This window comes from Pristiophorus japonicus, chromosome 7, assembly GCF_044704955.1.
Source record: "Pristiophorus japonicus isolate sPriJap1 chromosome 7, sPriJap1.hap1, whole genome shotgun sequence".
NCBI lineage: Eukaryota > Metazoa > Chordata > Chondrichthyes > Pristiophoridae > Pristiophorus > Pristiophorus japonicus.
This window is the reverse complement of record NC_091983.1, coordinates 157,816,949-157,844,935: the sequence shown is the minus strand read 5'-3', so window position 1 is coordinate 157,844,935 and position 27,987 is coordinate 157,816,949. Positions and strand designations below refer to the sequence as shown.

At 44.0% G+C, this 27,987-nt stretch overlaps 1 protein-coding gene across 1 annotated transcript in view; it reads left to right on the top strand.

The window, feature by feature from the left end:
• Nucleotides 1-27,987, top strand: part of LOC139266646 (fibrocystin-like) — a 630,313-nt gene that overhangs the window by 299,676 nt on the left and 302,650 nt on the right. The window contains 5 exon segments of the mRNA XM_070884234.1: nt 13,306-13,439; nt 15,543-15,655; nt 17,366-17,471; nt 20,033-20,167; nt 23,382-23,520. Coding sequence (XP_070740335.1) covers nt 13,306-13,439; nt 15,543-15,655; nt 17,366-17,471; nt 20,033-20,167; nt 23,382-23,520 — 627 coding nt within the window.

The window sequence follows — 27,987 nt, the reverse complement described above, 5'->3', positions numbered from 1 at the left end:
ATTTCGCTATGTCCCTCCCCTTCACTTAAAGGGGAGCGACATTGTGAGGCTACTTGGCGCCCACTGGGCCATCAGTGAGGGCTTCGGCCGAACCCGTGGCCGCCATTGTTGGGCCAATCACAAAGTCAGCCGACAACTACATTCAAATGGCGTCCGCGGCTGCCCTCTTTAACGGCAGATGCACTGCCCAGCCACTTGCAGGTTCCCCGAAGCTGTCGGGGGCACCGTCAAGCTGTGGAAAGATGTTTTGAGGGCAACATTGCTTCCGGGCAGGGACCAGGCGGGCGCTGTTATGACGTCACTACCGTCGTTCACATAGGAGCGGGGCGGTCAGGTTCTGCACTTCAAAATATCAAGAGGGCAATGTCCCGATCGTCGGACAGTCTGCCATGACTGGATGCAAACTCATTTCACGCCCCATTACTGGTAACTGCTCTTAAAAAAAGGGGCAATTTCGGCCCCCTTTAAGTTTCATTGGGCCTTGCAAATGTGTAATGGCACTCTATCAAACTTGTGCCAAATACATTGCCGTGGGGTGAGATTGGGCGGGGGTGGGGGGAGGCGGTGGAGTGGGAAGAAGACTTGGCTGTTCCTTAAACAGAACTTAAATGGGCAGAAATGTTGTGGGTCCAGGATCTGGGCCAATTTCTGAATCCCAATGTGTAATCCGTTCACTCTATACTCTTCTCATCCACCAGATTTTCAGCCCCATATGTTATTGATAAAGGGTAGAGTTTCCACTTTGGGTGCAATGGCGATTCCGGCGCAAATTACTCCGAAAATTGCACCCGTTTTGAAAAGTGTTTTTTTATTGTCAAATTTCCACTCAAACTCATTTTCATATCGCCAAACACAAAATCTGCCATGAACCAGCGCATTTGGGCTATGTTATATAACTTAGTTTTTAAAAACAAATTTAAAATATTCCTTGATAAATTTAATAATGGTAACTTGGTGCAGTTTGATCAATACAGCTAAAAATGTTTACCTCAAAAAAAAAGCATTTTAATCACAGTATCAATCCACCACCCATTTTAAATTACTGAATGTGACTTTATACAGAACCATTTGCTGGTTATATTGGGATACAGTAGTCACTTTCTTAGTAAATTAAAAACTATATATATTCAAAAGCTTTTAAAACATTTCTATTGATGTTCTTGCGCCCAAAAGATACAGCTTAATTTGTAGAGTCTGTTTGAAGGCTTGCAAACGAGCGCAATTAGCGGAAACTCCCTGTGGTGATTAATTCACCTGGCGACATGACCACTGTTGTGGTCAGGGTTGGCTTCTAGCGTGATGATTTTTTTTAAACAAGTGCAAAAGATTGCGAAAACTCAATTTGCATATTCAGATCATCTTTTTCTGTTTGTTTCATTTTTACTTCTATAATAACTTATTATACACCTTGTCCAGTGAACCCGGCAAGCCAGTTCCTCAATGAGAAGTACGTCCAAATTGGACAAGCAATGGTAAGCTCTGGTAAACTGAGTGGTGTTAGTTAGTTAAACTCTAGGAATATTTCTGCGCATGCTTTGGCTTTGACCCCAGGAACACCATACTTGGGTAGGTGGCTGTGCTCCTAGTAGGAGAGAGTGCACATTACAGATTAGGCAAACCAAAATTTAATGGGTGGGTGTAAATTCCACAGTATGGCCAGAATTTTCCGGTGTGTTAGCGAGCGGGATTGGTGGCGGGTCAGGTGGGAATGCTTTTTTTTGACAGCGGGTTGGGAACACGTCGCCACACACTTTTCCCAATGTTAGGTCTGTCAGTGCTGAGCAGACCTGTTGGGCAGCAGCGGGGGCCCCAATTAAACTCATTATAATCTCACTAACTTACTTTTTAATTTTAACTTTATGACCACGGGAACTGCGCTGTTCAGGGACCATGTCTGTCAACCTGAGGTGGGAGTTCAGTGGCCATTGCTCCAGCTGATTACTTGACAGCTTCAAATGTACAGTAAAAGCTCCCACCTGACAGATCATCACTTTCCTCATCCACAAACTCTTTCTCAGTCCATTTCCAGCACAGATTATGCCGGCTTGCCACTCTTCATCCACTCTCACCTCATTGGAAGAACGCTCTCACCATTGACAGAATGCTTCTCTCATCTCTAGTTTACCTGCCATCTATTCCATCAACATGGATGACCTTTATACTGTCTCACCTTGGTCCTCAGAATCCGAACCCGATCATCCCCAACAACAGCAGCACCAGGCACACTAGCAGCATCAACAACACCAACCTTCTCCGCAATCACAGAATGGAAGGCATCAACACCCAAACACATTGCTGCCGGAGAGGCTAGGGATGGCCTCACTATGGCCAGATTTACTTCACTTGATGCTGTACCCCCTGGCTACCACATGTTATACCAGGTTGGCTCCACCCCACATCAACACCATAAAGCATTCCTACAATGCCCAAGCCATTCCTTTCAAACTCACCACCATTGTGGAGGGTACCGTTATGTCTCATCATTCACTACAACTCACTAAGCCACTTCCAAAGGTGCATACAAATCTGTCCAAGAATGGAAAGTGTTGAAAATAAAGGTTTCAATGTTTGACAGCACATTAACAGAAACTTTACATGAACATTGGATAAAACACCCAAGTGGCTACATTTGTGTGTCATTAGTTGGTATGATTGCACTCATCATCATCATAGGCAATCCCTCGGAACTCTAAAATGAGTCCTTAGGTGGCTGAACAGTCCAATACGAGAGCCACAGTCCCTGCCACAGGTGGGACAGATAGTCGTTGAGGGAAGGGGTGGGTGGGACAGGTTTGCCGCACATTCTTTCCGCTGCCTGCGCTTGTTTTCTGCATGCTCTCGGTGACGAGACACGAGGCACTCAATGCCCTCCCGGATGCACTTCCTCCACTTAGGGCGGTCTTTGACCAGAGACTCCCAGGTGTCAGTGGGGATGCCTAGGATGCCTAGGTGGGGGCACTAGGATGAGGGTGAGTGTCAGGGGTGCTTAGTGAGATGGGGATGTAATAATGTAGATAGGTGGAGGTGCAAGGTAAGTTGGTGTGAGTAAGAACATGCAGGAGTAGGGTAGAGAAGGCAGAGTGATGGGGATGTGATGAGAGGCACAGCAGAATGAAGGTGAGTGTGGCTTTGTACTAATCTTTTATGATCTAATGAGATAATTGAAAGGTTTGTGCCACTGCACCCAGGTGCTCCTGACGACATTCTTGCTTGTGAGCTCCTGTGCAATGTGCACCCAGACTGTGTTGGTCTCCTGGGGAGGTCTCTTCTGCACATGGGAAGGGAGGAGAACCTCCCTGCATGCTCTGACTCCCTCCATAAGCATGGGAGAACCTGACTGCAGCCCTGCACCACTGTGCAGTGGTTGTCAATATTTGCAGCACTTCAATGCTGTAGAACACTGACAGCACAAATGTCAAATGTTTGGCCATGGCCCCTTTTAAGGAAACTGGCTGATGACACATCATGAATGACATCACCAGACCTGCTCCCTCTAATTGGGCTGGGAAAGGTGCTGTGCATGTTTAACAAGTCCTATCAGTGTAAACTCATTTTAGGCAGCCGGATGGAACCGACAGCGGAGCCACGACCGGCCATGGACCCGCCAAGGTGAGCAAAATCCCGGCTATATAATCTTTCAGCATAGAAGGAGGCCATTCGGCCCATCGTGTCCCTGCCAGCTCTTTGGTAGAGCTTTCCAATCAGGACGCGACTGCTGCCAATGAAGTAAAGTAGTTGTACATGTGCAGTTCCATTGGTTCTTTGGTTGTTTCCATCGGACTTCGCACAGATTGGCGAAACAGAAAGGAGGGGAAGGAGTGGGGAAATGAGATCATTGCTGCCACACTGGAAGAAAATAAAAATTAATAGTTTGATCACGACTGCTGAACTGAGCTGCATCAAGAGAAGAAAATAAAAATTTAAAGTTGAATGCGCTGCCGAGCAAGAGAAAATGGAGCTGAGGGGGTGGGGAAAAGAGATTGCTCTGGCCGAACTGAGCCGAGGGGGAAAATTAACATTTATGCGTCGGGGCAAAGTAATCTACTGCCGAACTGAAGATAGTAAAAATTAAAAGTTACATTGGTTTTTAACATTTATGCACAGAATTCTTCTGCGTAGCTTCTGGTTAGCTTTCGTTTTGTTGGCAGCAGTCACTCCGTTCGAATTAATCCCACTTCCCCATAGCCCTGCTATTTTTTTCCCCTTCAAGCATTTCTCCAGTTCCCTTTTGAAAGTTGCTATTGCATCTGCTTCCACCATTCATACAGGCAGTGCCTTCCAAATAAGAACAATTGGCTCGATTTGGAGACCAGAAACAAACTGTGAGGGGCTTTGGTATACATGCCTGTTGTGAGCCTGACACACTTCAGGGTGCTGATTGACAGGTCCTTCAATGCTACAGCCTATCCCTTCTTTAACCACTAATCCTCCAGTACTAGAAATAGATTTCAACAGTTAGATGACCAATCTACATATAGATTGGGCTAACCAAACTGGTAGCAATGCGGTGAAGGAGGATTTCCTGTAGTGTATTAGGGACGGTTTTCTAGATCAATATGTCGAGGAACCAACTAGAGGGCTGGCCATCCTAGACTGGGTGATGTGTAACGAGAAAGGAATAATTAGCAATCTTGTTGTGTGAGGCCTCTTGGGGAAGAGTGACCATAATATGGTAGAATTCTTTATTAAGATGGAGAGTGACAGAATTAATTCAGGGACTAGGTTCCTGAACTTAAGGAAAGGTAATTTCGATGGTATGAGACGTGAATTGGCTAGAATAGACTGGTGAATGATACTTAAAGGGTTGACGGTGGATAGGCAATGCCAAACATTTAAAGAGTACATGGATGAACTTCAACAATTGTGCATCCCTGTCTGGAGTAAAAATAAAACATGGAAGATGGCTCAACCGTGGCTAACAAGGGAAATTAGGGATAGTGTTAAATCCAAGGAAGAGGCATATAAATTGGCCAGAAAAAGCAGCAAACCTGAGGACTGGAAGAAATTTAGAATTCAGCAGAGGAGGACAAAGGGTTTAATTAGGAGGGGGAAAATAGAGGATGAGAGGAAGTTTGCTGGGAACATAAAAACTGACTGCAAAAGCTTCTATAGATATGTGAAGAGAAAAGGATTAATGAAGACAAATGTAGGTCTTTTGCAGTCAGGATCAGGTGAATGTATAATGGGGAACAAAGAAATGGCAGACCAATTGAACAAATACTTTGGTTCTGTCTTCACGAAGGAAGACACAAATAACGTTCCGGAGATACTAGGGGACCAAGGGTCAAGCGAGAAGGAGGAACTGAAGGAAATCCTTATTAGTCAGAAACATAGAAACTAGGTGCAGGAGTAGGCCATTTGGCCCTTCGAGCCTGCACCACCATTCAATAAGATCATGGCTGATCATTCATCTCAGTATCCCTTTCCCGCTTTCTCTCCATACACCTTGATCCCTTTAGCCGTAATGGCCATATCCAACTCCCTCTTGAATACATCCAATGCATTGACATCAAAAACTCGCTGCGGCAGGGAATTCCACAGGTTAACAACTCTCTGAGTGAAGAAGTTTCTCCTCATCTCAGTCCTAAATGGCCTACCCCTTATCCTAAGACTGTGTCCCCTGGTTCTGGACTTCCCCAACATCGGGAACATTCTTCCCGCATCTAACCTGTCCCATCCCGTCAGAATCTTATACGTTTCTATGAGATCCCTTCTCATCCTTCTAAACTCCAGTGTATAAAGGCCCAGTTGATCCAATCTCTCCTCATATGTCAGTCCAACCATCCCTAGAATCAGTCTGGTGAAGCTTTGCTGGACTCCTTCAATAGTAAGAACGTCCTTCCTCAGATTAGGAGACCAAAACTGAACACAATATTCTAGGTGAGGCCTCACCAAGGCCCTGTACAACTGCAGTAAGACCTCCCTGCTCCTATACTCAAATCCCCTAGCTATAAAGGCCAACATGCCATTTGCCTTCTTCACCGCCTGCTATACCTGCATGCCAACTTTCAATGACTGATGAACCATGACACCCAGGTCTCGTTGCACCTCCCCTTTTCCCAATCTGCCGCCATTCAGATAATATTCTGCCTTCGTGTTTTTGCCACCAAAGTGGATAACCTCACATTTATCCACATTATATTACATCTGCCATACATTTGCCCACTCACCTAACCCATCCAAGTCACCCTGCACCATCTTAGCACCCTCCTCACAGCTCACACTGCCACCCAGTTTAGTGTCATCTGCACACTTGGAGATATTACTCTCAATTCCTTCATCCAAATCATTGATGTATATTGTAAAGAGCTGGGGTCCCAGCACTGAGCCCTGCGGCACTCCACTAATCACTGCCTCCTATTTTAAAAAGGATCCGTTTATCCCAATGCTCTGCTTCCTGTCTGCCAACCAATTCTGTATCCACACCAGTACATTACCCCCAAAACCATGTGCTTTGATTTTGCACACCAATCTCTTATGTGGGAACTTGTCAAAGGCCTTTCGAAAGTCCAAACACACCACATCCACTGGTTCTCCCTTGTCCACTCAACTAGTTACATCCTCAAAAAATTCCAGAAGATTTGTCAAGCATGATTTCCCTTTCATAAATCCATGCTGACTTGGACCGATCCTGTCACTGCTTTCCAAATGCGCTGCTATTTCATCCTTAATAATTGATTCCAACATTTTCCCCACTCCTGATGTCAGGCTAGCTGGTCTATAATTGCCCATTTTCTCTCTCCCTCCTTTTTTAAAAAGTGGTGTTACATTAGCTACCCTCCAGTCCATAGGAACTGCTCCAGAGTCGATAGACTGTTGGAAAATGATCACCAATGCATCCACTATTTCTAGGGCCACTTTCTTAAGTACTCTGCGATGCAGACAATCAGGCCCCGGGGTTTTATCAGCCTTCAATCCCATCAATTTCCCGAACACAATTTCCCACAAATTAGGATATCCTTCAATTCCTCCTTCTCACTAGACTCTCGGTCCCCTAGTACATCCGGAAGGCTATTTGTGTCTTCCTTTGTGAAGACAGAACCAAAGTATTTGTTCAATTGGTCTGCCATTTCTTTGTTCCCCATTATAAATTCACCTGAGTTCGACTGCAAGGGACCTATGTTTGTCTTCACTAATCTTTTTCTCTTCACATATCTATAGAAGCTTTTGCAGTCATTTTTATGTTCCCGGAAAGCTTCCTCTCGTACTCTATTTTCCCCCTCCTAATTAACCCCTTTGCCCTCCTCTGCTGAATTCTAAATTTCTCCCAGTCCTCTGGTTTGCTGCTTTTTCTGGCCAATTTATATGTCTCTTCCTTGGATCTAACACTATCCTTAATTTCCCTTGTTAGCCACGGTTGAACCACCTTACCTGTTTTATTTTTACTCCAGACAGGGATGTACAATTGTTAAAATTCATCCATGTGATCTATAAATGTTTGGCATTGCCTATCCACCGTCAACCCTTTAAGTATCATTTGCCAGTCTAATCTAGCCAATTCACGCCGCATGCCGTCGAAGTTAGCTTTCGTTAAGTTCAGGACCCTAGTTTCTGATTTAACCGTGTCACTCTCCATCTTAATAAAGAATTCTACCATATTATGGTCACGCTTCCCCAAGGGGCTTTGCACAACAAGATTGCTAATTCGTCCCTTCTCTTTACTCATCACCCAGTCTGGGATGGCCAGCTCTCTAGTTGGTTCCTCGATATACTGGTCTAGAAAACCATCCCTAATACACTCCAGGAAATCCTCCTCCACCGCATTGCTACTAGTTTGGTTCGCCCAATCTATATGTAAATTAAAGTCGCCCACGATAACTGCTGTACCTTTATTGCACACATCCCTTATCTCTTGTTTGATGCTGTCCCCACCCTCACTACTACTGTTTGGTGGTCTGTACACAACTCACACTAGCGTTTTCTGCCCTTTGGTATTCCGTAGCTCCACCCATACCGATTCCACATCCAAACCAATGTCCTTCCTTATTATTGCATTAATTTCCTCTTTAACCAGTAACACCACCCCGCCTCCTTTCCTTTCTGTCTATCCTTTCTAAATGTTGAATACCCCTGGATGTTGAGTTCCCAGCCTTGGTCACCCTGGAGTCATGCCTCCGTGATGCAAACGACATCATATCCATTAACTACTATCTGCACAGTTAATTCGTCCACCTTTCTTCCGAATACTCCTCGCATTGAGGCACAGAGCCTTCAGGCTTGTCTTTTTAACACACTTTGCTCCTTTAGAAATTTGCTGTAATGTGGCCCTTTTTATTTTTGCCTTGGGTTTCTCTGCCCTCCACTTTTACTATTCTCCTTTCTATCTTTTCCCTCTGCCTCCCTGTTTAGGATCCCAACCCCCTGCCATATTAGTTTAACTCCTCCCCAACAGCACTAGCAAACACTCCCCCTTGGACATTGGTTCCGGTCCTGCCCAGGTGCAGACCGTTCGGTTCCAACGTCCGAGGAATTTGAATCCCTCCCTTCTGCACCACTCCTCAAGCCATGTATTCATCTGAGCTATCCTACGATTCCTACTCTGACTAGTACGTGGCACTGGTAGCAATCCTGAGATTACTACTTTTGAGGTCCTACTTTTTAATTTAGCTCCTATCTCCCTAAATTCGTCTCGTAGGACCTCATCCCATTTTTTACCTATATCTTTGGTACCTATATGCACCACGACAATTGGCTGTTCATCCTCCCTTTTCAGAATGTCCAGCACCCGCTCCGAAACATCCTTGAACCTTGCAACAGGGAGGCAACATACCATCCTGGAGTCTCGATTGCGGCCGCAGAAACACCTATCTATTCCCCTTACAATTGAATCCCCTATCAGTATTGCTCTCCCACTCTTTTTCCTGCCCTCCTGTGCAGCAGAGCCACCCATGGTGCCATGAACTTGGCTGCTGCTGCCTTCCCCTGATGAGTCATCCCCCTCAACAATACCCAAAGCGGTGTATCAGTTTTGCAGGGGGATGACCGCAGGGGACCCCTGCTCTACCTTCCTTGCACTGCTCTTCCTGTTGGTCACCCATTCCCTATCTGGCTGCGGTGTGACCAACTTGCTAAACGTGCTATTCACATCATTCCCAGCATCGTGGATGCTCCAGAATGAATCCACCCGCAGCTCCAGTACCGCAATGCGGTCTGTCAGGATCTGCAGGCAGATGCACTTCCCGCACACGTAGTCGTCAGGGACACCGGAAGCGTCCCTGAGTTCCCACATAGTACCGGAGGAGCATAACACGTGTCTGAGCTCGCCTGCCATGACTTAACCCTTGGATTAACTTAATGGAGCAACAACAATGTTAAAAGGTTATTTACTGATAAAAAAAAAAGAAAAACTACTCACCAATCACCAGCCAATCATTTACCCCCTTGGCTTTCGATTTCTTTCTACTCTTTTTTGCCTCCCTGCTGCAGCTGCACCGGCTGGCCTCTCCACGCACCTGGAACCAGGAAATTGTGTTTGCGAAATTGATGGGATTGAAGGCCGATAAATCCCGAGGGCCTGATAGTCTGCATCCCAGAGTACTTAAACAAGTGGCCCTAGAAATAATGGATGCATTGGTGATCATTTCCAACAGTCTATCAACTCTGGTTCGGTTCCTATGGACTGGAGGGAGAGAGAAAACAGGGAATTATAGTCCGGTTAGCCTGACATCAGTAGCGGGGAAAATGTTGGAATCAATTACTAAAGATGAAATAGCAGCGCATTTGGAAAGCAGTGACAGGATCGGTCCAAGTCAGCATAGATTTATGAAAGGGAAATCATGCTTGACAAATCTTCTAGAATTTTTTGAGGATGTAACCAGTAGAGTGGACAAGGGAGAACCAGTGGATGTGGTGTATTTGGACTTTCAAAAGGCTTTTGACAAGGTCCCACATAAGAGATTAGTGTGCAAAATTAAAGCACATGGTATTGGGGCTAATGTATTGATGTGGATAGAGAACTGGTTGGCAGACAGGAAGCAGAGAGTCAGGATAAATGGGTCCTTTTCAGAATGGCAGGCAGTGACTAGTGGGGTACCGCAGGGCTCAGTGCTGGGACCCCAGCTCTTTACAATATACATCAATGATTTAGATGAAGGAATTGAGAGTAATATCTCCAAGTTTGCACATGACACTAAGCTGGGTGGCGGTGTGAGCTGTGAGGAGGGTGCTAAGAGGGTGCAGGGTGATTTGGGCACGTTAGGTGAGTGGGCAAATGCATGGCAGATGCAGTATAATGTAGATAAATGTGACGTTATCCACTTTGGTGGCAAAAACATGAAGGCAGAATATTATCTGAATGGCGGCAGATTGGGAAAAAGGGAGGTGCACTGAGACCTGGGTGTCATGGTTCATCAGTCATTGAAGGTTGGCATACAGATACAGCAGTCGGTGAAGGCGGCAAATGGCATGTTGGCCTTCATAGCTAGGGGATTTGAGTATTGGAGCAGGGAGGTTTTGCTGCAGCTGTACAGGGCCTTGGTGAGGCCTCACCTGGAATATTGTGTTCAGTTTTGGTCTCCTAATCTGAGGAAGGACGTTCTTGCTATTGAGGGACTGCAGCGAAGATTCACCAGACTGAATTCCGGGATGGCAGGGCTGACATATTGGATTGACTGGGCCTGTATTCACTGGAGTTTAAAAGAATCAGAGGGGATCTCATAGAAACATATAAAATTCTGACGGGACTGGACAGGTTAGATGCAGGTAGAATGTTCCCGATGTTGGGGGAGTCCAGAACCAGGGGTCACAGTCTAAGGTTAAGGGGTAAGCCATTTAGGACTGAGATGAGGAGAAACTTCTTCACTCAGAGTTGTTAACCTGTGGAATTCTCTTCCGCAGAGAGTTGTTGATGCCAGTTCGTTAGATATATTCAAGAGGGAGTTGGATATTGCCCTTACGGCTAAAGGGATCAGGGGATATGGAGGAGAAGGTTACTGAGGTGAATGATTAGCCATGATCTTATTGAATAGTGGTGCAGGCTCGACGGGCCGAATGGCCTACTCCTGCACCTATTTTCTATGTTTCTATGTTTCTATGAAGAAACATCAGAACAGATCATAAGAAAAAGGAGCAGGAATAGGCCATTTGGCCCCTCGAGCCTGCTCTGCCATTCAATAAGATCATGGCTGTTCTGATCATTAACTCAGTTCCACTTCCCTGCCCGCTCCCCATAACACTTTAATCCCTTATCGCTCAAAAATCTGTCTATCTTCGCCTTAAATCTATTCAATGACCCAACCTCCACAGCTCTCTGGGGCAGAGAATTCCATAGATTTACAACCCTCTGAGAGAAGAAATTCCTTCTCATCTCAGTTTTAAATGGGCGGCACCTTATTATGAGACTATGCCCCTAGTTTTAGTTTCCCCTATGAGTGGAATTATCCTCTCTGCATCCATCTTGTCGAGCCCCCTCATTATCTTATATGTTTCGATAAGTTCACCTCTTATTCTTCTGAACTCCAATGAGTATAGGCTTAACCTATCTTCATAAGTCAACCCCCTCATCTCCAGAATCAACCTAGTGAACCTTCTCTGAACAGCCTCAAAGGCAAGTATATCCTTCCTTAAATACGGAGACCAAAACTGCACACCTTACGCCTATAGGTGTGGCCTCACCAATACCCTGTACAGTTGTAGCAGGACTTCTCTGCTTTTATACTCTATTCCACTTGCAATAAAGGCCAATATTCCATTTGCCTTCCTGATTACTTGCTGTACCTGCATACTAACGTTTTGTGTTTCATGCACAAGGACTCCCAAGTCCTTCTGTAGTGCAGCACTTTGGAATTTTTCTTCATTTAAATTATCATTTGCTTTTCTATTTTTTCTGCCAAAGTAGATAGCCTCACATTTTCCCACATTATACTCCATCTGCCAAATTTTTGCCCACTCACCTAGTCTCTCTTTATCCCTTTGCAGATTTTTTGTGTCCTCCTCACAATTTGCTTTCCCACCAATCTTTGTATCATCAGCAAACTTGGTTACATTACACTCGGTCTCTTCATCCAAGTCATTAATATGGATTGTAAATAGTTGAGGCCCCAGCACCGATCCCTGCGGCACCCCACTAGTCACTGTTTGCCAACCAGAAACTGACCCGTTTATCCCTACTCACTGAAAGTGTTTAGAGAAGGTGTGAACTAGGAGCACGTGAGGAAAAAAGATGATGAACATCACACACAATATAGTGAATGTGTTGTCTTTCACTGCACTACTCAATTATTAACCTAACGCCTTCAGAAGCACAATAAAATAATTTTGTTTACAATTGAAGTTTTGTAATGCAGTACACGCGCTGGTGCTTTCATTGCATTTGCTGTTCACAAAGATGGCAGACAAGGCTCATCCGACCATAGAAACCTATAATTCTCCATCACACCATCTAACTGACTCCATTAACCATCATGGAAGTGCATTTCAGTATTAATCGCTCTTTGTTGGCAGCCCTGCCAATGGTCCTGAACTTGCCATTTACCAGTTACTGTCTGCCCTTCATTTGTGGTTTAGCTTGAAATAGTGCTCAGTATTGACTTTTTCTATTCCACTTGGTGAAAATGGCCAAAGAACCTGTCAAGGCCGGCGACATGGGGCTCCTGCAAAATGTAATGGCAAGACCTCATTAAAATGTTTTACTTCCATTTCCCGCCTGGCAGCCGGCCAAATTGACAGCCTGGCTGGCAGCTGGACTGAAACACCAGCGGCAGGAGGCCACAGCTGGGGGCTCTTGGGGATGGTTTCTGACAATCGGGAGAGGAGGAAAAAGGCCATGATTAGGATGGTGGAGAGAGGTCAGCCATCGGGGAGGCTGGTGACTGAGGCTGGGGGAGGTTGAAGATTTCCTTGAGGGGCATGGGGTGGGAGCACTGCTGTTCCTCCTGGCCCACAAGGATTCCTAAAAAGGCACTTACCTTATGGAGCCGGCAGCTCATTGGTGGGTTTCCCGACCCCTGGGAAACCTGTGCAGCAAGAGTCAAATTTAAATTGGGCTCCCAATTGCACTGTGAGAGTCTGATTTAAATATGTTAATGAAGTGTCGCTCCTTTCCACGGCAGGACACTCGAATGCCCTGCTACCTGCTGCCGTAAAATAGAGCGCATTCCTTGGAGGTGCATTCCCCGTATTTAACTCTTTAACCCCCCCCTCCCCCCCAGAACCTCTCCCGCCCATCATGGGTGGTGGAAGTGTGTTAATATCGAGGCCTATGAAAATAGTGGCACATGTTTGTTTAAAGAATTCAAATGAGTAAAGCTTGGTTTCTGCCCTAACAGGAATTGATTGTACAGTGGTGTTATATTTGTGTTGTTCCAGAGGTCAGTGAGGAGAAAGGGAACAAAATAGTGAATAACACAGTGATTGGGATCAGTGGCACTGACGGACTCTCCAATATCGAATCAGTGTCTCCAGCTGGTTTCTATATTCAAGCACCCACCAATTTCATTGAGGTATGTTTGGCTCACGAGTTATTATTTCCTTCCTCCCATTTTGATAGAGGTGTTGAAAATCTTGAAGGGTTTTGATAGAGTAAATAAGGAGAAACTATTTCCCGTGGCAGAGGGTCGGTAACCAGAAGACATAGATTTAAGGTAATTGGTAAAAGAACCAGAGGCGACATGAGAAAAAAAATATGCAGTGAGTTATTATAATGTGGAAAAGGTGGTGGAAGCAAATTCAATAATAACTTTCGAAAGGGAATTGGATATATATTTAAAAAAAGGAAACATTTGCAGAACTGTGGGGAAAGAGAGGGAGGAGTCAGACTAATTGGATAGCTCTTTCAAAGAGCCAGCACAGGCACAATGGGCAAAATGGCCTCCTTCTGTGCTATATCGTTTTATGATTTTAGATGTAATTTTCCCTCCAACACAGCATACAGGCCCATGCACAGATGTGCATTGTGTCATTCTGGGCCTATTGATAGACTCTCGCCTCTGAGTCTGAAAGTTATGGGGTTCAAGCCCCACTCCAGAGACTTGAACACATAATCCAGACTGACACTTCAGTGCAGTACTGAGGGAGTGCTGCATTACCAGAGATGTTGTCTTTCAGATGAGACATTAAACCAAAGCTATGTCTGCTTTCTCAGCCAGACATAAAATATTCCATGGCACTATTCGAAGAAGAGCAGGGGAGTTCTCTCTAAATCTCTCCTGACCATTATTTATCCCTCAACCAACATCATTAAAATGGATTATCTTGTCACTTATCTTGTTGCTGTTTGTGGGACCTTGACTGCTGTGTTTCCCTACATTATAACAATAACAACACTTCAAAGGTTCTTCAGTGATAGTTCACACCAGATATTGCCCAAAGTGAAACTGCCAATTTTAGTGCATATTTGCATGAATCTCTTATACTGTACACTCATGCCCACTTAAACCTGATTGGGATTATTGAAGCTAATTTCATGTAGGAATTATACAATAGCAAGGAGGAAAATTTACCATCAGTCTTAGCTGGATTTGGATCCAGATTCCAGAGGTGAAGGTAGCATGTTTTTATCACTGTGCCACTAACTCCCCTGCCCAGCTCTATTTTAAATGAATTAATTGACAGCATTAACTCCAACTGATGAGAAACAAATGTACTCAGCCTGCGCTTTTAATATGGTGAAGAACAAAAAAAACTTGTGTTTCACTTGGGGCTAGTCCATTTTGTACTTGTATGCTGTATGCTGTATGCTGTTACAGCTCAAGTTAAATAATTTAGTTACATCTACATTATTTGCACCTTTCATCATTTAAAGACTTGGATTATGATCTTTCTCAGTTGTTTTTTCTTCAATCGGAACACATTTAGTTGTGCAATCCTGTTTCAGTACTAGAATTATCCTTATTGCTCTTCTCTTGACCTTTTCCAGTAGACTGATGTCCTTTTGGATTCCAAAACTGTACCCAATTATGGAGTTGTTGCTGCTACATTGGGTTGCTTTTGGGCAGCCTGTGTCTCTGGCTGTGTTAGGAATAACCTGGCCCCAAAACACAGCTGAAACTTTGTCTCATTAACAGCTGGCATTAAGTTTGCACTGTGTGTGGCAAGCATAGTAGTACTGCAGTAAGGCATTATATAATACCTGTGTTGCTTATTTTCCAGGGTTTGGTTTTGTTTAAACATTTTCATGGTTGGATATGATAGGTGCTCTGATGACGTTATTGTGTCACCAGTTCAATTACTGCATGTACATCCGTCTCCAAAGCTGGCAAAGTCTCACAAGACAAATTAGAATGCAATAATGCAACTTTAATTGCCTGAGTTTCTTTTAAATATATTACTGAGGGTATGGTTTATTCTCCTATCCAATAAAATAAACTCTAATGCTAATATGGAACTGATGCACTGAGCCATCTGACTGGGTAAAAGGGTATTAAATATAACAGTGAAGGGGAGCTGAATTTACATGGCATCATCTAAATACTATCATCTCTGGAAACAACTTTTGAAATGCCTTTTAGAACAAATGGACAACGTGTAAATGAGCTATTGTCAATACGAGAGTTTTATTGCTCGGTACCTATTTAATGAAGATTTTTAAGTTTTCTTTCAAACAGAATAACGAAGTGTGCACCAGCGGTTATGGATTTTTTTATCACCTGCCCCCAGGGGGATCTTCCCAGGCTCCACTGGACTCCTTCAGCAGGAACACAGCTCACTCTTGCCTCAGGTAATTCCTAAAGCAAACTAACTGACAGCTATTTCTACTGCAGAGGAACCACAAGGTAGAAAATACATTGACTGGATAGGGCTAACGGCTCAGAACAATTGGTCTGTTGGATGGGGGAGTGGTGCAGGGGTGGCAGGCAGTCAACAAGTGTGCCGTCCTAAATAACTGCATTATTCCTCCCTCAGTAGGAATGATAAACTAAAATTTTGTGCACATCAAATAATGGAATCAATTTTCTAAAGCCACAGTGCTTTCAACAATGCAAGTGGTGCTATTTATCCAATCATTCTATTATTTACCATGTACCATTGTGGAGGGGGAATTCCTGGTGCATAATAGAAATTGTTGGATAATTGAGAGTTCCCTTTACTTATTCTGACACAGTAAGATTTTAGCTTCTGGTTGATCTAGTTAGATGCAGATAAGTCACACATTTTTTCATTTTAAAATTGGTTCCAGACACGAAATCCTGATTCTTTGGTCTCCCAAACCAAAGCTAAATAGTAAATTCTGCAGGAAGTGGACATACAGATAATAACAACTTATGAGGGGGTGTTTTTATAAATTGACACCCCTGGCTCTTAAATTTACCTGAATTTGGTGCACTTTACAAATTTGAGCATGTGACCCCAATGATTTTCCAGTTTTTAATGCGTGGGAGATTGTGGGGAGAAGGTGCTCAAATCCCTGATAGGTGCTCCTTGAGGGTGAACCTCTGTGTTAGGGCACGGGCTTCCTAAAATTACTCCATCAGAATCTGTGAAAAATCAATTCTAAATGCTCATTGATATTCAGCTGATTTAAGCAAAATAAGATGGAAGAAGATTCAAAGGGGCAAAAGAGTCCCAAAGTAGAATCCAGTTGAATTATTCTGGGTCTCGGCCAAGACCGAGGCCTACAGAGGTTAGTCTTTGGAGCCAAATTTGATTAAGAAGCTTCTAGGCCCATTTCTAGGCCCTCTTCCTCCATCTCGATATTTTGGCGGCTTCCCGCTGCTATCCAAGCTTCTCCTGGCAGTTCTGGCGTGCAGAGCTAACAGGGTTGGCCAGCAAGAGGTTCTACCGGGAATCTGGATTTTGCCACCCTGTCATGTATTCAACCAGCATTGTAACCCATGTATAATCTGACCTAAGTTGTACACTGTGAGAACAATGACCACTAGGTGGGAGACACTCCTAACCTGGACCTTCAGGTATAAAAGGGGAAGCTCCACCCACCTTCATCACTTGAGTGCTAAGAAATAAAGGACAGGTCACAGACTGACCTCTCAAGCATGGGCCTCGTGTGCATTTATACTGTATAGTAACGACGTATCAGCCACCCTGTCATTATTTGCATGCAACAGATGGGGAAGGGATGATCAGGGGCAGTTTCGGCAGTGCTAGGTAGATGGAAATTTAGATGCAGGCAGAGAGGCAATGTTAGGCCTCGCAACACGTTTTGTCCTGTCACGATCCTGTCCGGGTTTCAGGTGGGATTGTGGCGGAAAATCTAGTCCAGAGCATGGTTTGATCAATATTTCTATTTTTGTGTCACAGCAAGTGGACTGGAATAATCTCTTCCAATCCAGGAAGTAAAAAAAAAATTATTCATGCTTGGGATAGGAATGTCGCTAGCAAGGCCAGCATTTGTTTCCCATCCCTAGTTGCTCTTGAGAAGGTGGTGGTGAGCCACCTTGTGTATTAAAAACATGATGATTTATTTTCTCAGGTATGGTCTGTGGGTGTATCCAGAGTACAATCCTCAGGCTGGCAGCTCTCCCTCTCCAGCAATATTCCAAACTTTTATTGCTTGGAAGAACCAAGGAGGAGCTCAGGTAAGGATGGAGGCCAACTTTGTCACCAAGAGGGGCTGCCCAACATAACACTGGGGATTGAACTTTTGATGTCTGCATGTTGCTGCAGAATTATTTTTACAAAGTATTTACAGCACGGAAACTGGCCATTCAGCCCGACAGATCCATGCTGGTGTTTATGCTCCACACCCTTCTCTGCTTTCACTTCATATCCCCCACCCATTTGCAGTAGTTTATACTGCTTGTGTCGCATTCATAAGGAGAGGGGGTGAGTGGAATATGAAGCCATCATCAAAGTTACCAGCACCATTATTTAGTGTTGATTTTGTGTCATTCTCTGTTGTCCTCAATGCTACCCTTCGCAATAGGGACGTTGCGCCGTATGCACTGCCTTGTCATTAGTAACTAGTCCATTTTAAAATAGGTAACAAACAAACATAAACAGAGTGGAATAAACAAGACCTCTGTTCTTTTAAGAATTTCAGAACATCAAGACATGATCCCACATAATTCAAATGCTGTTTCCTAGGCTGCACTGTTGGTTCTCTTTTATGTTTGTTGGAAATTGTTAGTTCTGTCATTTTCCCCAATCACCCCAAAAATTTTTTTTGACGCTGTTTATTTTCCCACTGTGGTCCAACAATATGGCTTTGATGAGATTAAAATTTTTAAATTTAACTGTACTTTTTCCATATTCAATGGCCATCTCTGATGATGTTCTTTGATGCCGAGTGTCAACGTGTGCAAAACCTACGTCAGATTTCCAACCAGATTGTGGAACGATCAGTTGAAGCAATAAGAGTCATTTATAAGTCATCATTTCTACCCACAATGAAAAATATTGTTTGTGAGGAAATTAGATAACATCCAAAGTTCTTTACTTGGAAATATATTTCTGTTTCCTCCTCACAGTGGGATATGTATCCAGACAGGGTTTCGCAGAAATATTTGATTTCTACAGCTTATGTCAATATTGCCTTCCTAAACTCAATTAGATTTGTTAAAACCTGAACCAGTAACATTTGTATGAGCGAATAGCTGCAGAAATAAAAATCATAGATTCACAGGTATAACATCACGAGTTCAAGAGCGTCTGAATCAATTTTCTCAGGCTGTGAAAAGTACAAAAATAAACAGATTTTTTTTCCATTGGAAACATTACAAATGTTAGAAGTTGTCAGTCAGCCATGTGATACAATAACATGTCCAGTCACAAGGCTGGGTATAACTTAAGCCTCATTTATGGGGACCTTTATCATACCACAAGGCTAGCGGTGTCGTACGCTCCATTTGGTTGGGGGTGGGGAAGGGCGAAACTGTTACATTGAATATTTTCCTTCCATTTTACTTCTGTTTGTTTTAAGAATGTTTTCTTCAACTCACAAATGAACTACATTTTTAAAACTGAACTACAATGAACTTGCAAAGCTATGTAGAATAAAAAGGAAAAAAAAAACAAATGCAAATGCTGGAAATCTGAAATAAAAACAGAAAATGCTGGAAATAAGCAGCAGGTCAATCAACATCTGTTGAAAGAAAAGATGTTTGATGAATCTATCATTCATGATGAAGAGTTCAGAACTCTAACACAGCCAAAATGTCATAACCTTATTTCCTCTTTATAGACGCTGAACAACTTGCTGTATAATTCTAATATGTTCTTATATATGGAGCTATGTAAATTGTTTTTCCCCATTATTAACTGATACAGTTGAACATTATGGCCTAGAAATTGGCCTTCTTAGTACCTCCTGTTATCGCCTTCGGGGGTGGGGAGGTCGGGGGGGGAGGAATAACGTGCAGGTAACCTGGTACCAAACCGGGCATGGCGATAACATCAGCTTCCGCCATATTTGGTGGGAGGTTTGCGGCAGCGGTTCGGCGTTGTACCCCGATCTCCTTCGCCTGGAGATCATGATATCATCGCCGTGCGCATCGGCCCGGTAGTACCACAGACCTAAATTTGAGGTCTGCTCCCTGCAGCATCGCCGAGCAAAAACACAGGCAGCTGCAGGAGGGGTTCATCAGGAGGCCGGGTGCTTCGGGGGCGATGCTTAAAGGCGAGGTGGCCAAGGTCAGTGAGGAAAATTTAAAACCCTGTCTTTCAGGCTTTATTGCTGGTTCGTGCCCGCGATCGATCAGCCTGGCACTCTGCTGCAGTGCATCAGCTGATCCGGCCAGATTGCGGCTGTTGTTCGCGTCCAGGTAAGTTTTTTTCTTTTGCAGAGCCTATAACGATGGCCCTTCCCTGAAGGGAGGGAAGGAGCCTTTCAAACGCGACAGTGCTGCACGCCCCAGTGTGCAACGCTCCACACCTTCCGCCCAGCCTGCTGCCTCTTGCGCTCCAGGAACAAAGTGGTGTGCCTGATTTAGCACTCCACTTCTTTCCTGGAGCGCTAACCCCAAATTTTTTTTAGTAGAAAAAGGCTAGTGCCTATGGCTCATTTTTTTCTACTTTTAAAAGTTCGTGCCCCGAATGGGATGCTGCAGAATTTCTCCCCGCTATGGGTTTCTAGTTGATGTAGTTCTTGGAAGCCAAACCGTTCTTTTTACACGTTTGTTTTTCACATTCGATTTTATAGGTGTTCAACAGCGGTAATATTGAACTAAGAAGATTCTGCGTATATTCCTGCAAGGAATTTGGGATTGATTTGGTGGAAATTCGAAGTAACAGCTTTATCTCTGACAGTTTAGTGGCAGGACATCTCAGCAACCAGGTGAGATTAATGTTCCGTATTAATTATATTTAAGTTTATTTTTTGAAAACAACAAGAACACTTCATAACCAATTTATTTGTTTGAGAATTCTGACTTGGGAACTGTGAAACAAGTATTTGGTGAAAACTGTTGATGCAGTGCTGATTAAATCCGTTGAAAATTACAAGCATAAATATAAACATGGTTGATCAAATGCTGTATAGAACCCAGTGTTAATTGAATCAAAGGAATGCTATTTGCGTATTGTTTCTGGTTGACTGATGTCAGTTCCAATATTTGCTTCATTTTCTGGGGTTTTACTAGTTACCTTCAGGGCACAGGATGACGTTTCATGAAGCTATATTATCTTGAGGTTTTACTTGTGAATTAGTCAGCTCTGTTTGGAGTAAGCTTGTTCAATAAAGTCCACAATAGGCCAAATTGTAAATGGCCTGTTGAGGGAATGGGCTTCATGACCAAATGGCCTTTTATGCTTCTATATTTTCGTAAGTTATCACAGATCTATAATGATGTTACCAACAAACGTGCAGTAAAGAATAGTGAAAACAGAACCACTTTGTTAACAGTGCTTCAGTGATGATAACCCAAACAAAAAATAAATCATAGAATAAAAATAGAAGCAAATCTAATGCTGTAATATCCAGACTCTGCTGTTTACATTGCCAAGGATGCAGCCTGTCAGAGCTGTTGCAAAAACAACCATTTGGAATAAAAATGTAGATCCAAAAGCATTCAGAAAAAGAAATGCACACAATCATCAACTAAATGTACAGCTCCGTGTAAACCAGGTCCAAAGTGAGTATAACAGAAAGACTCTAGAATTTGTTTGATTATATCTTCAGAAAAAGAAACAAACATGTATGATCTGACCCAAACTTATGTTTATATGCCTTTGAATCACCTCAATCTCTGTCAAATTTCACGAAGCTTCAGAAAAAAATAGAAGAATCAGACATCAAGGCATGGTGGTTGAAGGTTTTCAAAGGTGCAGAAAGAGGTAGAGAGGAGAAGAAGTTCTGGAGTGGGACTGAGGGAACTGAAGGCACTGCTGGAGTGAAGAGGAGCAATGATGCACAAAGGATTTGAATTGGAGGACCAAAGGGCGCAGGAGTTTCGTCTTTTCTGTTTTCAGGGTGATAGTGGCGGCAGGGCAGGGCAGGACAGTTAGCGGCCGGGAATAGTTTGCTCTTTAGTATTTAAGTTTGGGCATCTGGGCCCTGCGTCAGGGGGTGCAGCACTAAGGGAGGCGTTGTACACCTTCCTTGGTGCAAGAAAGGCTGATTCCGGAGATGAGAGGGTACCTTATGATGATAGATTGAGTAGACTGGGTCTTTACTCGTTGGAGTTCAGAAGGATGAGGGGTGATCTTATAGAAACATTTAAAATAATGAAAGGGATAGACAAGATAGAGGCAGAGAGGTTGTTTCCACTGGTCGGGGAGACTAGAACTCGGGGGCACAGCCTCAAAATACGGAGGAGCCAATTTAAAACCGAGTTGAGAAGGAATTTCTTCTCCCAGAGGGTTGTGAATCTGTGGAATTCTCTGACCAAGGAAGCAGTTGAGGCTAGCTCATTGAATGTATTCAAATCATAGATAGATAGATTTTTAACCAATAAGGGAATTAAGGGTTATGGGGAGCGGGCGGGTAAGTGGAGCTGAGTCCACGGCCAGATCAGCCATGATCTTGTTGAATGGCGGAGCAGGCTCGAGGGGCTAGATGGCCTACTCCTGTTCCTAATTCTTATGTTCTTATGTTATGTTCTAAGAAAGGCCTGGATGGCAGGGGGCAGGGAAAACTAAACAAACCCCTAAAACATTGCCCACACCACTGCAATACAAATTGCACAAAAATGTAAAACAAAAAACACTCGCACTTACTTTTGTAATACTTTACCGTCCTCTCCACCGCCGGCATGGCTGGACCACTCTGATTTCCCAGGCGGTCGCTGCAGGCATACTTCAGTGCGGATGGATCAGGTAAGAATCAAAACTCACGCCGGTGTCACAATCAGGGGCGTTGCACACCCGGCACAGCTCTTCCTGGCAGTGCTGCTCAGCGCCACCACAAAACCTGACTGGAGGCACGCGGCGGGCACCTGAGACCTCAATCCCGCCTTTCGTGCTGCTCCGGGGCGAAACCCAGAGCGCAAGGGACCGGAAAATCCAGCCCATAATCTGGAAATATTGCAGAAATGAGGTGTGGAAAGATTTGAAGATGCTCGGGCCTAAGTTTGGTCGACATAACGCCGGCTGCCACTGAGTTTTCTCGGCGGTCTCGATGTTTTCTGGGCGCTCTCCCCTCCGAGCGAGCTTGGTCAGGCGGGGAGAGAAGACCACTGGGGAGTGTCTGCTGGCGTGTAATGCTCACTAAAGTCCTCTCGCCCGCTCCCTCCCGAGATTGGTCCGGGCAGTCCTCCGCTCCAGCAGCACAAGAGATCGCCGCATGGCAGCAGGTCTTACCTAAACTTGTATTCTTTATTTCTTTTGCAGGGATTTTGGTTGATGGGGTCCTCTGAAGTATTTCTAGTAGTTTTTTTTTAATGTTTTGCAAATTTGTTATTTTTGCCACTCCCCCCTCCCTGGGCCCGACTCTATCCTCGGCGTTACTTTGTCGAGGATCGCATTTGCTACACAGAACGTGACCTACCACCTGCTGCCACCCAGAATCAGCATGTAAGGCCCATTTTTTCCACTGGGCGGTTTTTCACCAAACTTCCACCCATCCTTTCGATCAGCGATCCTTTCGACTGTACTTGGGCGGAACTTAAGATTCATCAAACTCGGGCCCGAGGAGTTTAAATTCACTGCATTGGGGACTATGGAGCCATTGTAGGTTTGTGAGGTTGGGGGTGATGGCCACGTGGCACATAGTGTGCACCTGAATACTGTGGAGGAGTTTTAGACCAGCTGCCTTTTGTTGAGGGTGGAGGATGGCAAGCCAGCAATGAGGACATTGGAAATGAACTACTGTATAGACAAAGAAATCAGTTGTCACATCCTTCATTTTGAATATTATTAAATACCATATACTCAACATCAGTGCTCGTGGACAAACTGGGAGGGAGGAATTGAGTCATTATCATAATTCTGTAGTGATATTAGCTCAATTATATTGACACTAATATAATCCGGACACAATACTGCAGCACACATTTATGTGTGGGACACATTTGCTTCTAAGCTCAAAGGAATCGTCTGTTCCTATTGAACAGGACACCGGGTGTATGTCAGCAGGCATAAAAACTCCTAAGCGATGCAGTGGGCTTTTGATTTCCAATACAACATATGCTAACTTTGACCGTGGAAGCTACAGGGCGATAGTCACATGTTCTGGGTGCAGTACCAGACAAGGTAAGGAATCTGGAGAGTTTCATTGGTTTTGAATTTTACCAACTCATTTGCAGTGATCCTGTTCATATAGGAGCACAAAGAATACAATAAAACTGTACCATCTCCTGCAGCAAGAGGGGACAGGGGTCGGAATAATCCAAAGATATGTCACTACATTTAATAAAAGTCTGCTAAATTGTTTCTATAAAAATAAAATCATTGGTTACCAAACTCAGAGACTTCAGTAATCTCAGCTTGATCATTTGAAGTTTTTATAAACTTATTTAATGATAGCCAAGATAATCTTGGCATAGACACGATGGATCAAATGGCCTCCGTCTGTGCCATAAATTTCTTTGATTCTATGATCTTGTGTGGCATTGCTTTTGGATAGTCAGATAATATGCCAATGTGTGACTGTTAAAGTTAAACTGCTGTGTGCTAGATTTTTAATGTATAGTTATATTAAACCACAGTGGTAATGCAGGTAATTTCATACTGAAGATGTTTTTCTTATTTTAATGGTTTCTCCTCCTTGGCATCCGTAAGTCTTTTCATGCAACATGTTTTACTACAATGGGTCAAGCGGGCGGGCTGTCTTCCTACTCCCAGGCTTCTTACTGCATATTCCTGTTAGGTGCAGTTTAGGCCAGATGATGAGAGATTGTGTCGGAGTGTAGAATGGGCCTGTACTCTCTGGAGTTTAGAAGAATGAGAGGTGATCTCATTGAAACATACAAGATTCTGAAGGGGATTGACAGGGTAGATACTGAGAGGTTGTTCCCCTGGCTGGAGTGTCTAGAACTAGGGGGCACAATCTCAGGATAAGGGATAGGCCATTTAAGATAGAGATGAGGAGGAATTTCTTCACGTCGTATGGGAATAAACCCATGTCCTACCACTCCTCTGCCTTAGTAATGCTCCATAGTGCTGCACTATTTTGTTATCTAAGCGTATGTGAATTGCCAAACAAAGAGTTTCAATATAAATGACCTCAGCATTCAACCTTCCTCCACCTGGCATTTTTGCAACTTGACTCCTTTTGTTTTCCAGGACACTGCATCTCCACATTTCTTTAAAAGAATGATCCATTTTTTCTGCCCCCTTTTCTCTGTGAATTTTCTTCCCTCTCCTTCAGACTTGATTTTTCCTCACAGCCACCCAAGGCTCACACTTCGTAAACTCATTGGGGGTGAATTGATTTTTACGATGACTAGGGGGTGCAGAGTGTCAAAGCCGCCAGAGAAACCTGGCAGGTTTCAGCAGAGTCCAGAAGAGGCCAAGGTAAGTAATGTTTTTTATTCTTTGGTCGGATTCTTTGAGGGTGGCAGACACAATTTCAAATATTAAAATGAGGCTTGGCAATTAATATCAGTCGGACCTCACTTCCTTTTGAAATTCTGGGTGTGCCAGCCACTTTGGGCCTCCTAAACACCAATCCCACCCTCCTGTTAAAATCTCCTCTATTGTTCAAAGTTCTCAGCCTTATCTTCAAATCCACCCATGGTCTTACTCTCCCCTCTCTCTCCAATCTCCTTCCGTCCTACATTTCATCTCATACCCTCCACTTCTCCAACTTGGCTCTGAGGAGCATTCCCATTGCCTCCACCCTACTGTGGTAGCAGAGCATCAGTCAGGTCATCCCTACCCTCTGGAATTGTCTCGCTGTATTCCTCTCTCTTGCTACATACATCTCCACCTTGAAAAGGAACATAGGAACAGACATAGACTATTTATCCCCTTGAACCTGTTCCTCCATTCATTCAGATCATGGCTGACATGTACCTCAGCTCCATTTTCGCACCTTTGTTCCATCTCCCTTTATACCCTTACTTAACAAAAATCTATCAATTTCGGTCTGAACATTTCACTTGGCCTAGCATCCTCAGCCAGTTGTGGGACAGGGTTCTAGATTTCCACTACCCTTTGTGTGAAAAGTGCTTCCTGATTTCACTCCTGAATGACCAAGCTCCATTTTTAAAAGGCTCAGCCGCCACCACTAATTTCTAATCCTCTTTGGGTCTGACATTGAACTGTGAACTGCCTTGGGACATCTCGTTACATTAAAGGCACTAAATGGCTTTAAGTTGTTGTTGCAAATTTCTAGCTTTGCTTGTTATGCTTTTTTAAAAAGGCTATAGAAACTATTACAAACAAAATGAGTAAGATTACCAGTGATGTTAAACTTGTTCAAATGATTCCAATAATTTTAGATTTATTTCACCAGTTCCAATATTTTGTGACAACGTGGCTTAAATCATTTAGAAATAAATGTCAAAGCAATTTGATATGGTCCTTATTAAAAGTGTGGCTGACTTCAGAAGCAATAAATTCACTAGTAAATTAAACAGTTCAGTCTCACGAGTGGAATAAATACCACCAAATGGCCAGACATACAGTATTGTGTATATAAAACACAATCATTTAAAAAAAAATAATGTTGAGAGTTTATATTTAATTTCTGAAATTCATTTTAAGCTGGACTACTGGAGCACTTCGATACATTCAAGGTGGAGATGTTTATATTGGGCCATGTGATATGCTGCTGGCAGTCCACATTCATTCTTTAAGGATGATTGGGGTCAGGTTGAGGTGGAAGTCAGCTTTCATTATCTCTAACTCGACAGGCTTCTAACCTCTACCCTCAACAAACTCTAACTTGTCCAATACTTTGCCCATATCTTGTCTTGTACTAATCCCCACTCACTCAGTCACTCTGGAAGAAGGCGACTGGGAAGTAGCTGGTCAGAGAAGAGGAATAAATCTATCTGGCTTGATCTGTGACACATCCATATTTACATAGAAACCCAATGCTATAGCTGGGCAGTTTTATGCGGTGAATTCTCATCTACAATGACTTGGAGTGGAATTGGCCCAAACTGGTTTCATATTGGCCTTTATCATAGAATCATACAGCACCAAAGGATGCCATTCAGCCAATTGTGCCTGTGCCAGCTCTTTGAAAGTGCTATCCCACCATCACATGTATTCCCCTTAAACCTGCAAATTTTTCCTTTTTGAATATTTATCCTGTTCCCTTTTGAAAGTTACGATTGACTCTGCTTCCACCACACTTTCAGGCAGGGCATTCCAGAGCGTAACTCGCTGAGTAAATAAGATTCTCCTCCTCCTGCCTCTGGTTCGCTTGGCAATTACCTTAAATCTGTGTGCTTTGGTTACCGACCCTTCTGAAACTGGAAACAGTTTCTCCCTAAGCACACTATCAAAACCCCTGAAAATTTTGGACACCTCCATTAAAGCTCCTCTTATCCTTCTCTGCTCTAAAGAGAACAATCCTAGCTTCTCTATTCTCTCCACAAAAGCTGAAGTCGCTCATCCCTGATACCATTTGTCATGTATGTAACCTTCATGTAACAACACTGCAATACTGTATATACTTGAGAAATGCACACATTGACCACAGGGGGTGAACTTGTAGGAGACACTCCTCACCTGGTCATCCAGGTATATAAAGGGAGGTCCCACACAGGGTAATCTCTTCTTGGTCCTGTGAATAAAGGTGCAGGTCACAGAGTGACCTTGTCCATAGAATGTGCCTCGTGCGGATTTGTGGTATTGTGTAAGGACTTTACAGTGGCGACGAGAAACGAGAATCAACGACCTACGGGAATAGCCACCGGTAGCACAGAGGAACAGTACTGTGTTGGTGAGGACTGGGACGATTTCATTGAGAGGCTTCAGCAGAGCTTTGTCATGAAGGACTGGCTGTGAGATGCAGTGGCCGACAAGCGAAGGGCTCATCTACTACCAGCTGTGGATCTGAGACTTACGCGCTCATGAAAGACCTGCTAACACGCGAGAAACTGGCGGACAAAACCTTTGAAGAGCTCAGCAAGCTAATCAGTGAGCACCTCAAACCGGCGAGTAGCATACAAATGGCCCGACACAGATTTTATACCCATTGACGTTGGGAAGGATAGAGCATACCGGACTTCGTTGTGGACCTCCGGCGCTTGGCCAGCCTCTGTAAGTTCACATTCGTCTGCTGGGGGGAAATGCTAAGGGATTTCTTTATTGAGGGCGTCGCTCATGCCGGGATTTTCAGAAAGTTAATCAAGACCAAGGACTTGACCTTGGAAGCGGCGGCGTTGCTGGCTCAAACTTTTATGGCAGGGGAGGAGGAAACCAAGATAATATACGCACGTAACCCTGACTCCAACGTGGCGATGGATCAGGGGGTCAATATCATAAACGCGACTCAGAGCCCAGCAGGCAGGCAAGGGCAGTTCGACACACCCCAGGCAGCAATAGACCCCAGAACAGGTTTTCAACACAGACAATGGCAGGCTGAACGGACATTTACGCCATCCCAGTGGACAATGCATTCTGGGATGGAGCCATTGACACCCACTAACAGGGTGCTCAAGAGCAGTCAAAGGGACAATCAGCGAGGAATGCCTGGTAACAGCTCTTTTGTTCACAACAATGGGACTCTCAGTTCATGCTGGAGGTGTGGGGGCAGACATG